Raw genomic sequence first — 15,949 nt, 5'->3', positions numbered from 1 at the left:
GAGGCAATCAAACAATTATTAAGAGGAGCACATTGCATAAAGCTTCATATACAGTTTTGTATGTGAAGTACATAATTTGCTCTTTTGGCATATAAATGATTTGGGTTTAAGCTGTTTGCTTTCCTAAAATAATGGCATCGATGATAATTAAAGAGGAAATGTAGTATAGTACCATTTGCCAGTGGAAAATGACTCTTAGGCCCTATCTGGAATCATGAAAGCAAGTTCAGATTGCAGGCAAATAATTATGAACTGTCAGAAGATTTTCACCAAAGGCTATCTCAAAGTACCTGAATCTTGGATATAGTCAAGATATTAAACTTCTTTGGTGCAAAGCACTGAAACATACTGGGCAAACTCAAGGTTGTATAAAATATAGTTCTTATGTCAGCCAAACTGGGGAACTAAAATACTTTCCCCTATACAAATACCTGTATAAAAACTTGAAAGACTTTTGGCTGCTATTAGGTGTGTTCCCTAAGAGAATTTGTAGCATTTGAGCCAAACTTTGAAGGATGTGAAGGACTGGCCAAAACCAGTAAGTTGTCTACTTTCACTCAAAGTTATGCTGAACAAACAGAATGGTAACAGCATAAATTGCTCGGAAAAGTATAAAGTACCACACAAATGCAAGATACTGATAATGATAACAATATTATTGTTTCTGAAATGGTTGATTATAAGAACCTGCAATTTAGGATTTAAACTTCCAGTAGTACTTCTCATTGATTAAAGGATAGATAATTAAATTTTAATTTCATTTTTCACTTTTTTAAAATTCCAGTGAAAATTTAAATTTAATTTTTCTTTGCATTATCTAGTACTTGTGGAATAATTATAATCTCAGTTAATAAGATGACAGCCTGGTTTTGTATTAAGGTATATTGACATATTAGTTTCAGGTATACAACATAATGATTTGGTATTTGTATGTATTATGAAATGATTACCACAATAAGCCTAATTAACATCTGCCACCACACATAGTTACCATTTCTTTTCTTGTGGTAAGAATCTTTGAGACCTATTCTCTTAGCAACTTTCAAATATACAATACAGTATTATCAACTGTAGCCACCATGCAAAGCATGATATCCCCAAGACTTATTTATTTACAACTGGAATTTTGTACCTTTTGACCACCTTTATCTGTTTTGTCCACCCTCACCCCACCAATCTGTTCTCAGCATCTCTGAGTTCAGGTTTATTTTGTTTTGTTTTAGATTGCATATATAAGTAAGATCATATGGTATTTGTATGACAGCCTTTTTTTTTAACAAAGGTTCATACTTTAACATAAGGTTTTAACTGCCATTTGAATACATTTAGAGTATCACCTCAATATAAAGGTGATTTCTTGAAATATCTTGACAGAATCTAGTATTTTGCTAGAGTTGCTTTCTTTCTGTTCCTCTTGAGAATCTTTCCCAACAAAAAGAACTCTATACATGATATTATACTGTTTTAGAAATGAAGTGCCGGGGCACTTGGGTGGCTCAGCTGGTTAAGCATCCGACTCTTGGTTTCAAGTCATGATCTCAGGGTTGTGAGATGGAGCCCGTGTCTAGCTCCACACTTAGTGCAAAGCCTGCTTGTCCCTCTCCCTCTGCTCTTCCCCCGGCTCTCTCTCTCTCCCTAACATAAGTAAATAAAATCTTTTAAAAAAATGAAATGCTAAAATATAACTCCAACATAGTAAAAAAAATATATACTCTGTTCAAAGACCTATATCATGATTTTAATTTAAAAAGTAAATTGGTAGACACAATTGGAAGGAAATGTGTATGCTTTAAATAATAGAGAGTATACCAATATTTGTAAAATGTACATTTTAAATTACTTCTGGTACCTCATAGATTATCTCCAAGGAAAAAAATTACAGATAGATGTTAAACTGAATAGCAAGGTAGTATGAGTCTAAAAATAGTTATTCAGCAGTGTGTCTCTTCGTTTTCCAGTATCAGGAGAAAATTGTTATTAAATTCTAGAATTAAATATGCTGTGCTAATGTGCTGAGTCCATTTACATTTTATGGAATAATTTTATTTGTTCTGCACTAACTGGCTGGCAGAGAAATTGAACAATGTTTGGTGATATTTTAAAATTGTAATTCCATCTGACTTATGGAATCTAAATGTATATCTGGAAATAAAAAGTGTTGTGTGCTGTATTTGGCAACTCTGAGAACTGATCTATAACTTTTCCTCACCATTTCTCAGTAGACTTTTCCTGGGAAGTCAGTTGTCATTGTTTTGGCGAGCTTCTCTTTATCTTAAATTGTGCTAACATTTAAAAGGAAAACTATGAAGGTTACAAAAAAAATTTTAAAGATAATTCTTAAAAATTACAATAGTAAGAGCACTGAAACAATACAGAAGTGTGGAGAGTAAAAAGTGAGTATGTTGTGCAATTGGAATATAGCCCTCAATGTCTTCTCCCACATGTATGATATTACAGAATACAACATACACACATATGTATGCTTTCCATAAAAAGGATGAACTGTCACTGGTATTCTGTGACTTTGTTTTTTAACCTTAACAGTAATACCATGACATTCTTCCTTGTTGGTACATATAGATCTATCTCATTTTTTTCCAGAGGTTATAGAGCATACTGTTTGATAAATGAAAAAAAAAAAAACCTACAACAAACCCCTGTTGATGAGCCTGTACCGTATATATGTCTGTGCATGTGTTTAACTCAAACTTGTCTTAAATTATGCAATTAATAGCTGTACAGGAATTTTTAAAAATACATTAAACTATGTGGATGGGTCTTCTAGGCACATTTCAGAGACAGTCCTTTTCACAGTTTCTTTTATTTACATTTTCAAGTAGTTGTGAGTATAATTTTAAACAATATACGTATGCCTTTATTTTATCAACTTTAAACCCTATGCGTATGATGCAGTACTGGTCTGCAAGGAGATGCCAAACTCTTGGCGTTCCTAAGAGAGATGTTTTAAGAATTTCAGAATTCCCCTGATTCACACATGCCTCTCTGTCACTTAATTTCTCTCTTAAAGTTCTGTTTAACTTTCAACTGTGATTCTCAACTGGGAGGGAGAAGAGTATGTTTTCTCCCAGCCCAGCAGCAGAGCCTATCAGAATCTTTGGGGAGGTCTTTTTCAAAGTACACATGCCTTCTTCCTACCTCAAATGGAAGCATGCTTACCTGGTTGAAAAATCACTGCATGTAATTTCAGAGGTTATTAATTAGGAGTGCTTTGGGCGGATTGTGTAGCAGAGAAAAAACAAGTTAAGAATTCTATATATATGTAAGATACATATATATAAAAGGCCAAGACATTGGTGAACAGTTCTTTTTTCAGGTTAAGGGGCATCCTTGTTTTAGATCTCTTCATTCTCTGTTTATCCCATTATTCCATTATCAGCCCCAACAGAGGACTCTCCTTTCTATTCACTTCACAAGAGTTCCCGTGGAAGCGTTAATGAGCACAGAACATCAAAGCAAAGATGTGGATGCCATAACTTAGGTGGGCTCACTGCTGGGATGAGTGACTAGCTTCTGCATTCTAGACAAGGGCAAGTCAGATTTATGTCCAGTAAAATCACCATCACGGGGCCTTCAGAGTTCAGTGGAATAGTTGAAACGCTGAATATTAACTCTTTCTATGCCAAACCAAATCCCCCATCATCTTTCATACCTTTAAACCTGGTAGAAAATTTCTACAGGGGGGCGCCTGGGTGGCTCAGTCGGTTAAACATTTGCCTTCAGCTCGGGTCATGGTCCCAGGGTCCTGGGATCGAGCCCCGCATCGGGCTCCCTGCTCAGCGGGAAGCCTGCTTTTCCCTCTCCCACTCCCCCTGCTTGTGTTCCCTCTCTCTCTGTGTCTCTCTCTGTCAAATTAATAAAATAAATAAATAAAATAAATAAAAATCTTAAAAAAAAATTCCTACAGGTCTGTGAGTCTCTCTATTTGAAGATTCGTTGTACTTGGTAGAGTGGAATCCAATACTGATGATGACAGGGATATGCTTGTCTAAAGGGTTGGTTTCATGGGGAAGTGAAAAGCCTAAGATGAGAAATATTAATGGGGTTCTCTACCTGTTTTAACTGCAGACTGCAGCTGAATATGTAAAATCGAGACTCCCAGAGGCCCTTAAACAGCATCTTCAGGACTACGAGAAGGACAAAGAAAATAGTGTTCTGTCTTACCAGACCATCCTTGAACAGCAGATTCTGTCAATTGACCGAGAAATGCTAGAAAAATTGACTGTATCCTATGATGAAGCAGGTATGTTTGTCTTTAACACACACACACACACACACACACACACACACACACACACACAGACTTTTGCTCCCACAGAAATGTCTTTATAGACTTTGGTCAAATTTAAGCCCTTTTCTGAGGTAGAAGATGAAGGGCAGACTGGATTCAAAGTTATATAACATGGATTAACAGTAAGTTTCTTCTCTGCAGTTTTAGTATCAAAAATTTCATCAAGAGACTTCTAAAAATGGCTCTTAAATCAAATCCCTTTAAAATTTTCGCTTTTTTTTTAATGGAATTTTTCTGGCCTTTTATGAACCATGTACTCTTATTGATTTAATCTTTGAAAGTGTCACTTCAGTTTTAGATACCAACTAAAAACTTTTACATCCAATAATCCCAGGATTGTTACTTGCTTCAAGTATTATTTTTTTAATTTCAGAGATTTTCTTTTCTGAAGAGGTACCATTTTTTTTCCTTGAAGTTTCAAGGCTTGACTTTCTTTTCCTTTAGCTCCTCAGATAAATTCTCATCCTTAATACCCCTCTGGTGACTTTGGCTCACTCCCTGCCATAAATTCATCCCATCTAAGGGAGTTTCTTAATCAAGGCATGGGCAGACCTCCTTATAACACCATTTTAATCTGTTACAAGGTCTGTCAGCTAAAACCCAATTTTAGTGAAACCAGTACAGTATTACTTGGAATTTAAAAATCTTTAATAAAATTAAACTTAAGAGAAATATTCTGATTAAAATTGTCATTACTTACCCCTTCCTCCTCCCAAATGGAGGAAAATATAGGAAAATAGGCTGCTAATGGTCAAACGTTGGTAATATTAACCCTCATTTTAATACCAGGAACTTCTGTCTTTAGTTTCGCAAAGAAGTTAGTTTACATTTTATTTTCTTCCTCCTGATCTCAGCATTCTCTGTGCTGACATTCTTAACATTTGATTTCAAGCTTGAAGAGCAAACAGAAGAGCAGATTTAAAAAGCAAACATCACGCTACATATGCCTAACCACTATAGCAATTTTCTAGTTACTGATCTGCTCCCATTTACATTCCACCCTCCAAGCCCTTTACATCCCTGTCAGACAGGATCCACACTTCTAGCCCAAGGCATCTCTACTCCTTCTTACTCTCCTTTGCTTATTAATTTTCCAGACACATTGGCTTTCTTCTGCCTGTTAGGGGGCTAGTTATTTGATCTCTGTATTTGTCTTGTTTTTAACATTCTTTTCTTTGGAATTCACATTTATCTCCTCTCTCATCCCTAATGAAATAAAGTAAGGCTGTGATCAACCCAATCAAAATAATATAAATATTCATAGAATCTTAGAGATCATAGATCTCATGTAGTCCACCCACTTCATGTTCCCACAACCATTTTATGTTGAGAAAACCGGAACCCATAGACTTGCCTGAAATCACACACTTAGATGTAGAGCTGGGACTCCAGCCTCCTACTGACTAATCCAGTTGGGCTTTCCCCATACTCATGCAGGTTCTCATTCCCTCAGAAGGCATTTGTTAATCCTAGGCAGTTGGGAGATACGGGGAAGAGTGTTGAAAAGGTAGGGAGGAATCTGAGATGTAGAAAACATAGATCTTGCTTAAAGTCTAGCTGGGGAGCTCACACATCTGTGTACGGCTTCTGGAGAAAAATTCCTGAGGAATTGGGGAATAGGAACACTCTGTAATAGCTACACGCTATCAGAGTTAAGCTGAGGGATGTGGAGTAAAGGAATAGTGAAAGTGGCTCAGATTTTTAATGGAATTCTTTTGGGGCCAGCATTCATTTAAACCATGAAGGACAAATGATGAACATGGTTTTATGAAGAGAAGAGAGACACAATCTGTGTGGATGAAGGGGCCCAAGTGGAGACCAAGGTGGCAATGAACATCAGGCTCAACCTCCTCCCACTCAATTTTAACTTCTTTGGGAATAATTTTTCACTCACCTTCACTGTTGTTAAGCAGCTACTAATCTGCTGAGGTACCCCTGTATGTGGACTTTAGGGGCAAATACTTTGGCATGGAAGTTATCAGTAAAGCCTGCGGTGTGAAGCAGTGGAAAGAATACAGGCTTGGGAGCCAGAGATCTAAATTGGGGGACTTTTCCCTCTACCTTAATATTGGTATGATCTTTAGCAAATTAATCTGTTAGAGCCTCTGTTTCTGCATCTATGAAGTTGGGCTAGTAATATCTCACAGGGTTACTATAATAAAACATAGCATGTTTGGAGAAGTCCTTAGAAATCATATTGCAAATGCTACTAATGTTGAATGAGAACAGATTTGGATCTTGTCTGTCCCTCAGACCAGTTTAAAATACTCTTAAGAGTTTTTCTTGGCATATAATGTTCGTGAAGGCAGAGGGAAGTCTTTAAAAAATGAAATTTTGAAAAATGATCTTCAGAAGCTTTGAGAAGTCAAGCAACATCTATTTGTTAAATCACCTACTCTGGGCTCAGTTTGCCCTTGGTCATTCCTGCATGAGGTGACACATTTTATGGGGGCTGAGTATACGTATATGAATAAATGAGTGTCACTGCGTGTTGTCAGATCAAAAGGTCACTGCCTCCTCCTCCATTACCCATATACTAAAGATTTCATTTAAAGAAAGAAGAGAAAATACAAAAAAGATATTGCTATTTAACAGAAAAATATTTCATCATATTACAAAAGAATTGGGATAGAAAATTGGGGAAAAAACTATCTATTTATCTATCTATATATATATATATCCAGTACCTTCAGTTATAAACATCCTACACTAAGACACTCATCTGCTTCAACTGCTTAGCTTCTCATGCTGTCCTGGCTCTGATGTTCTCGCATTCTTAATTCAGCTCTCCTGGTTCGAAGAAGTAGTTAATTGTTAATTGGACACTAGCCTGATCTCTAGAGGGGTTAATTTGTCTTTAATGCTCATCCACTGATAAATCAGTCTGAGTGACTTAATGACAGTTGCCACCATCTGTGGCTTCTAAACTTCTTAAAACCAATTAATGAAAAAAATCCTTAGACACTTGTCTGAAAGCATTGGCTTAGAACATTTTCTCCCTCCCTCCTCTTTCTTGGTCTTTTCTTCTCAGTGTTCTCTCTTTTCCTCTAAGTATACAGACCTTAATGCTTTACTCATCCACAGTTCAAATATCCAGCAACCTGACATACCTGAAATTTAGTAAAGAAATGGGAAGTAAGGAAACGCCACCTGCAGCTATACCATGTTGCTGAATTCTTGGACAAACCCGTACAACAGAGGCTTTAGATTCTCACCTAGAATCTATATATTTTTATTTTATATTGTTCTCATCAGTTAGGTTATATTTTTCCAATGCAATTATTTTCTTTTTTAAAATTCTTTTTCTGACTTTGAGTGTTACATTTTTATTGCAGAAATAGAGATAAGTAGAATGATATAAGAGAATAGTAATTATAAATAATCCTACCATTGTAAACATTTTTGTGTATTTCTGATCAAAGCATTTTTGCAATATGGTTGATATTCTGCAGTTTTATATTCTGCTTTCTTCACTTAACATTAGTACATCAGTGCTTCCTCATTATCAAACCTCTTTATGTGAAAATAATTTTAATGGCTGCACAATATTCTGTTCTTGAAAATACTAGTCACTAAACATTCTTCTATGTTGAACATTTATGGTTTTTGTTTTTGCTTTTGCTATAATGAATAATGCTGCAGTGAATATGGTGGGCATTTGTTCTTCATTTCATATTATTCTAGAGAATAGACTTTAGAAAACATGAGTTTAAAATTAGAATTAAGGGGCACCTAGGTGGCTCAGTCGTTAAGCATCTGCCTTCGGCTCAGGTCGTGATCCCAGGGTCCTGGGATTGGGCCCCGCATCAGGCTCCCTGCTCAGCGGGAAGCCGGCTTCTCTCTCTCCCACTCTCCCTGCTTGTGTTCCTTCTCTCGCTGTGTCTCTCTCTGTCAAAAATAAATAAAATCTTTAAAAAAATACAATTAGAATTAGAAGGTGGGGGAAAGGGATGATAATTGGAGCAGAGACACTGAGGGCAGTGAGGAATACAAGTAGAGTAAATCCACAGAAATCCATAAAAACAGTTGCCATACTCCCAGCATTGTACTATACTCTGCAAAATCAGCATTCATACACTATATTATAGAATTAACATCGTTGATCTTCATAGTAGTGATCTTAATTCACAGAGAATGTTAATTATATTTTGTATATAAAAATAGGAATTGTGTAAACCAGTTCAGAAAGTGGTTTATTTTTAAGTTTTGACAGGAATAAAGATGTTTTGTGGCATAATTGAAAGAGTACCTGGAACCAAAAGACCCAGACTATATTCTAACTCTACTGCCAACCAGATGTATGATCTTGAGTGAGTCACCAAACCTCCCTAAGGCCCATTTTCCCGTAAATCAAAGGCATAGGGGCTCCTGGGTGGTGCAGTTGGTTAAATGTCTGACTCGGTTTTGGCTCAGGTCATGATCTCAGGGTCGTGAGATCAAGCCCTGCATTACACTCTGCATGCTCCGTGAGGAGTCTGCTCAAGTTTCTCTCTCCCTCTTCCTCTGCCCCTCCCCATGCTCACACTCTTTCTCTCTCTCTCTCTCAAGTGAATAAATAAATCTTAAATAAATAAATAAATCTTTAAATAAAAGGCTTGGACAGGATCTCGTAGAAGTCTTCCATTTCTAAAACTGTAACTGGTCTCTTGACACTGGAAAAGTCAGGTTGCCATAGTTTCTGCAAGGTTGTATTTAGCTTCATCTTGAACCTTCTGCTTGCTCTACTGTCTTTCTCTTTTCTCACACAACCTGTGTGATCTGTACAAAATATGTGACTAAAAAAACCATTCTCAGCTTTCCTGGCATCTGCACATGAAAATGCCTAGACATACTTTTGTTAGTGGGATGGGGAATGAGACTATAAGAGTCAAGCAAAACTAGATTTTGGAAGGAGAGGTTCTGAGCCATCATTCATGGATCCTCATTAAGACAGCTTAGGTATTTTTATTAGCATTTATTAATACTAAGCAAAATTCAGAGTAAGAAGTGGGGTGTATTTTGCATTTGATCTATTAATGTTTTTATTTGAATTGAAGTGCAGGTTCATACACATTTCAGTAGGTTGGGCTTAACATACAGACATTTTCAAAGAAAACAGTGACATGATTTGAGAAGAGATCAAAATAGCATTTCACACTGTCTCACAGAACATGATTAACATAAATTTTCTTAATTTGTCATAGTGGGCAAAAGTTGAAGGGCTGAAATCGCAGGAGAGGGAATCTTTCCTCTTATTTATTTTTATGCTGGTATATTATTCATATCTCTCTAAATAATCTCAAGTTGTTTTTAAGGTTTTGTTTGTTTTGTTTTTTTAGTTTGGGCATGAATAAATAACCTACATATTCTCTTGTTAAGGATAAAATAGTATGGCTTGTAATGCCTTGTATTTGAGGAGAGTAGGCCCAGTTATTTGAGAGTGATATTCTCTACCTCACACTCAGGAACCCTAAGGCATGAAAAACAGGAGTAAAGAGCTGCCCACCTCCTTTGGGGAACAGCCAAGTGTACCTGTAGTGGGCGGCCTGCCCAGTCATGCCATCTTGCTGCAGGCCTCGGACACAGTTGCCTAAGTTACTGATCAGAGCTTCTTCTCAGAGTTAAACCTAAGACCAGTAAGGATTTTATTTCTGTTCTGACAGTTTACTCAAAACCCATATAGCTTTCCGACAAGCGTATGTTTCCACCTTGTAGAAAGAGCACTTACAAGTAGAACGTGAACCAGATAGTGCAGATGAGGGAAGGAGAGAACTCAGCTGGCTGTTTATTGTGTTCATTCGGGCATCAGTTAAACCTAGGGACCTGTAGATCCACTTACAAGTGTCAGGCAATCACATACAATGAATTTTTCAGCCTTGGCTTTGTGATTCCCTGATGCAGCTCTGCATTAGAAGTTCCCGGGAGCTGTACCCAACCAAGCAAAGCTACCTGTCATGAAGACACCAAGTACTATGATGGACATTTTGGATAAATAGCTTTTAAAAAGGGTGGAGAATGTGCTCTGAGCAGTTTAGGAAGTAGCCGGAGGGTTACCTCCTATTGAGCTTATTTTATTCTTCTTAAAATAGACGGTACCTAGAAGTTACACCTACGATTTAATTGAGCCATTATTGTCAGAGTAATCCGTGATCTCAAAAGGAAAGCCATTTACTGTCATGGGGAAAAAATTGAACACCCAAGGGGAAACCAAACCCAGGAAAGAGACTGTGAATTATTTAGGGCCCTTTCAGGTTTTCTGAGAACATAAGAAATGCAGTAAAAGGCATGTGCAGGAAGTTCTTCACTCCAATAAATAGAGTGAATTTCTCAGTATGTTTCTCAAACATGTCCTGAGGGAAGGAGTAGCACTAAGGTTTCCTTACATTATATCTTCAATCAGGACTTCATTTCTGGGCTCAAAAGATACTTTTGCCAGAGCCTTGGTGACAGGATTTGGAAAAAAGGGAAAAACAGGGACCCAAAAGAAACTTATTAAGGGAAATTCAGTATTCATTGTGCGACCTCTGACACCAACTTCTGAACTTCTTTTTTTTTTTTAAGTAGGCTCTGTGGAGCCCAACACTGGGCTTGAGCTCATGACCCTGAGATCAAGACCTGAGCTGAGATCAAGAGTCAGATGCTTAACCGACTGAGCCACCTGAGTGCCCCCCAACTTCTGAATTTCTGTAAAAAATTAAATCTTTTATTTTTCCATTATAAGAATAATAGAAATACATTTTAGGACATTTTCTAAAATGGCAAAATAGAAAAGATAATCTCTAATTCTACCACTTAAACGTAACCACCATCTTTAGTATAATTACTTTTACTCATTTTTCTCTGTTGGGTTTTAGTTCTTCATGCCCAATTATATATATTTCATTTAAGACTGAAATGTAGTCATATTTCTCTATGCTCTTATAAACTACTCAGAAAAGTAATCGGTAATGGTTGCATAATAACCTATTGAGTGGATATGCCATAGTTACCATTCACATAACCTTTTAATATTTCCAGCATGGTGCCTCCCTTTTTTATCCACGTTTCAGTTCTTACCACCATATAGAATCCCTGAATTTGGAGGTCTGTGAAAGATGAGAATGGTAGTACTATTAACAAAAACATAATGAGGACTTTTGTAATGCAGCCAATTATTAGTCATGTAACAATGGGAGCAGAAGACTAAAATAGGGAGTCAGAATCCACTTATAAACTGAGAACTCTCGGCCAACGATAACAATCTTTTAAACCATGCTAATTTGAATTTCAGTTAAAATTCTTCCATTTCCCCTTTTTATCATGGATTTCAAAAGCCAAAAGATAAGGGTCAGGGAGTAGTAACAAAATGACTTTGCCATCTACAAACTAGAAAACTCTAGGCATAGCTGTTGGAAAGTATCCAAAAAGGTGATCCATGAGCCCTGGGGCTGGTCTCCATGTCCATGACGGGACATTGCCCCTCTCTCTGCTTGCTTTCTTCCACTGCTAAAAAGGACATTGCATTAGGTATCTTCTTCAGTTGCTGTCAGCTTTACCATTGTGTGATTCTGTCTTTAGTTCATTTGACATTCATTGGTTTATTCATGTATTCAGTCTGTAAATATTGAGCACCTTCGAGCCAGGCATGGTGCCTCCACTGGGAATGCCCAGATGACCATGTGGTCCTTCACTTGCAGGTGTGTGTCTGTGTGTGTGTGTGTGTGTGTGTGTGTGTGTGTGTGTGTGTGTGCGCGCGCGCGCACGTGCGCAGACAGCGGTAGAAACATAGAGCTAGAGGATAGTGCAATTGGTGCTGTAGAGGGTGTGCTGGGAGGACAGTAAATGTGTAGAGGAGGAAGGAATTAGGTTTGGGAGGAGGAAATGTTCTTAAATCAGAAATCATAAGAGATTCCATAAGCCTCTTAACCATAATGTCAGTTGCATTTTTAAAGGCAGGCTTATTGTGACTAATGCTTTATTTGTTCTTTTCTCCTGTGACTATGTACCACTACCTATTCTTGCCCTCTGCCATAGCATCACTTTCCACACTTTATTTTTTTAAAGATTTATTTGTTTATTTGAGAGAGAGAGCGCACATGCGTGTGCAAGTCAGGGAAGGGGCAGAGAGAGAATCTCAAGCAGACTCCATGCTGAGCGTGGAGCCCTACACAAGGCTCCATCTCATGACCCTGAGATCATGACCTGAGCCAAAACCAAGAGTCAGACACTTAACTGACTGAGCCACCCGGGCGCCCCCATCTTCCACATTTTAAATGTTGCTCTCCAGATAATATTAGTTTACATTAATTAGCTTACATCAATATATTGTCAGCATTGCCTCTTTTCTTATGAGATCTCCGAAATTTAAAGAAAAGATAATTCAGACTGAATTTTGTAAAAGCGATATGGTGGGGAGTTATTTTTTAAAAAATCACCATCCCCCACTTCTAATTGCATTTTTAACAGAAAGCCTCATATCCACTCTGTAAAGACATTGGTCCAAGTTTTGTAGTGTGCAGAATAAAATTCTAAATTTTAAAGAACTTTACTGAGAATACTGGAAACTGCCAGCTAACACTGAGATTTAGAATCAGGAAGTGCCACCTCTAGTGATTAAAACATTTCAATGGAGCTGTGTTTATCTTTCTAATCAAGTTGTCATTGTTTGCCACAGGGGAAGTAATGTTATTACCTGCTCGAAAGTAGTATTTGATTACGGGGACTGAAGAAAATGTGTACACTTCAAAGAAAATAATTGTACCAGGTGGTCACAATTTAGACTGCATCAGCCAGCCAGAGACAGGCTCTGGTACTATCTGTGTCTCCTCCTCTCGGCACTATTGGAATTTCGTAACCAAGATTCTACAGACTTCGTTGGAATGCTTGTAATAAATTTTAATGAGATCCAAGTTAATTGTAAAACCTTCAGTCTGTAGGGAAAAATAAGATAGTTTTTAAAGGGCCAGAATTTCTAATGTACCGTGACTGTCCATTTGCAGTAGTGAGATGTAAGCAAAATGCCTCCTCTGGCTGACTTTCAGACTTGGAAGATCTGTAATCATAGGCAGCTGGACTGCTGTTTAATGTCATTTTGCAAGAATGTTAAATTTAATCTTTGGGAGCTACTAAACATTCCGAAGTTTCATTTGGTAAATTGCCTTCTAAAAGGCACTGTTTTCTAGCCACCCTCTCTTGCCCGGAGGAATTCTCTGTGTTTCTTTCTTTAGTTAATGTCCTTGTCTCAAGGCTGTGTGGCTTAGGCCATTTCTGATGAGGCCAGTGTGATGAAGAATCTCTGTAGTACCTCCCCTCTAGAGGCACCAGAATGTGCTCTTGTCGTTCTGTAATCAGTCCAGGGGACCTGTAAATCAACCACAGAGAGATCACTGGGACAAACACCGTTCAACACACACAGCCACTGTGTACCAGGCTCTGGCTAAGCGCCTAGAGTCTAAGAAATGGGGAGGATGGTCGACTTCGAAGCCCCTTCCCTTTGAATTTATTGCTAATGTTGACTGTTGTCTCTATAAATCCATCTTCTAAGTGAGACCTGCCTCAAAATGACACCTTAACTGGCTTCTTCCTTACCTGAGTCTGGGCTTTCCGTTCCTCTGATCTCAGTCCTTCTTGCTCGAGGTAACACAAATGGCCCTCTTGTTATTTATATCCTACTTGCTTCCTCAGAGTTTGATTTACATACAATCAATAGATACACACATACAATAATGATGTTCCAATAAAAATAGAAAAGCAAGGCCAAAAAAGAGAAGGCAGCAAATGTACTAACCATGAAGAATAGATGAAATAAAAACGTTTTTCAATGGGGTCAACGTCTCTTCTGGTACTCGAGCTTTTTCAAAAGGCACCTTGTAAACAGGACATTGAACAACGTTATCTCAGCCCGGGTTCCCTTAAAGCAGAGCCTAGAACAAAAGCCTTGGTGAAGATAGTTAATTTGGGAATGCAATCCCAAAGAATGGGAGTGAAGGGCATTGGGAGTGAAAAAGGAAGCAAGGGAAGGGAGAAACGAGGGAAAGCTAATACGAGGACTCATTATGGAGTTGGCCTCCCCAGCGGGTGACTGCTGCTTATGCCTACAAAGAAAGCTTATGAACTGCATCCCAGAACCATCCACCAGGAGGTGAAAGGGGAAGCATTTAGCTACTAGTCCCACTCTCCATTTGTCAACGGTAGCACCACCGACATGAACTTCTCCGCACTTCTGGTTTACCTGTGCCTGAGTGCTGAGTGTGGCAGGCTTCCCACTCCTTGGCATCAGGGAAGCTCCTGGGAAGGAAGCAAGTGAGAAATGGCTCAGGGCAAGGCTGTACCTGGGCTGAACCGGTCCCTGCACCAGTGGCCAGGTTAAGAGGTGGGACCAAGAGGATGCAAAATGGTACGTAGGAGATGTCCCATATGAGCACAACAAATGAAATCTTAAAGAAAACTTCATAGGAAACACATGTGAGTTTGTCTTATTGTCATTTCTTGCACAACAACCATCTGTAAAAGCCCAGGATACATTATTCATGTTTTTCAAAGCTCTAGTATAGCATGTGGCTCTATCCAATGCAGAGAGTATTCAAATGGATTTATAGAAAAATCTTACGTACAGCAGAAGACAAAAGGAGAGGGTATTTTTTTTGATGTAACAGTTGGGGTCTTCCCAGCTCAAACCAGAATAATTGACTAATCCTCATTTTTATGGCTAATGAATTCAAGTACCTGGGCTGTTCAACCTGAGTGGCACAGTGAGATCCTACTTTTCACTTGTGTAAAAATTAATTACCTTCCATAGATAACTCACAACAGTGGTTACTCTGGAGAGGAGAAGCTGGGGAAGGAGACTTAAATTTTTATCCTCTTGTATTGTTCGAATTTTTAACTTCGTTCATGCCTTTTCTATTTTTTTTTAATTTTTCAAAAAATAAATAAAACTATACAAACCTTCTTAGTACATTTCCCCTTGTCTTCAATGCTGGAAATAGAATATAATAAGGCCAGAAGCATTCTGCTTGTTTTCAGTAAAGCTTTTCACCCCTAAGTTGTCATGTATATCCCTGGAATAAGTCAAGAAAGGAACTAAGCAACAAGGTCATCATCATGGAACTCAATGTCAAGGTCAGAGAAGGTCAGTAGTGAGACCAACTCAGTACCCTGCCAATGAACACCTGGGCTCCAGGGCTTCTACCATAGGGTTCTTGGAAGCCTTTATGCCCTTAACCAGCACTGGTACCAGTGTACAGTGAGAGCTAACCTTATTGGGGAAAAAAAAAAAAAGTTCACCTGAAAGAGAACAGGACTCATGGGCAGTGAGTTGATGTGGATTCAGCATTTTCTTTTTTTGTTTGTTTGTTTCAAATTTTTATTTAAATTCTTGTCAGTTAACATATAGTGTAACATTGGTTTCAGGAGTAGAATTTAGTGATTCATCGCTTGCATATAACACCCAGTGCTCATCACAACAGGTGCCCTCCTTAATACCCATCACCCATTTAGCCCATCCCCACCCACCTCCCTCCATCAACCCTTGGTTTGTTCTCTATAGTTAAGAATCTCTTATGGTTTGTTTCCTTCTCTCTTTTTCCCCCTTCCCCTATGTTCACCTGTTTTGTTTCTTAAATTCCACATATGAGTGAAATCATATTGTATTTGTCTTTCTCTGACTGACTTATTTCACTT

The 15,949-nt window shown here is 38.1% G+C and overlaps 1 protein-coding gene across 1 annotated transcript in view; it reads left to right on the top strand.

The window, feature by feature from the left end:
* Positions 1 to 15,949, top strand: part of PPM1L (protein phosphatase, Mg2+/Mn2+ dependent 1L) — a 298,549-nt gene that overhangs the window by 194,474 nt on the left and 88,126 nt on the right. The window contains exon 2 of the mRNA XM_028103102.2: positions 4,087 to 4,261. Coding sequence (XP_027958903.1) covers positions 4,087 to 4,261 — 175 coding nt within the window. The remainder of the gene's footprint in view (positions 1 to 4,086; positions 4,262 to 15,949) is intronic.

This window comes from Eumetopias jubatus, unplaced genomic scaffold (genome assembly GCF_037043125.1).
Source record: "Eumetopias jubatus isolate StellerSeaLion01/CBP00866 unplaced genomic scaffold, mEumJub1_p1.0 scaffold_1, whole genome shotgun sequence".
NCBI classification, from domain to species: domain Eukaryota; kingdom Metazoa; phylum Chordata; class Mammalia; order Carnivora; family Otariidae; genus Eumetopias; species Eumetopias jubatus.
Note: the sequence above shows the minus strand (reverse complement) of the source record. Positions and strands in the feature narration are given on the sequence as shown.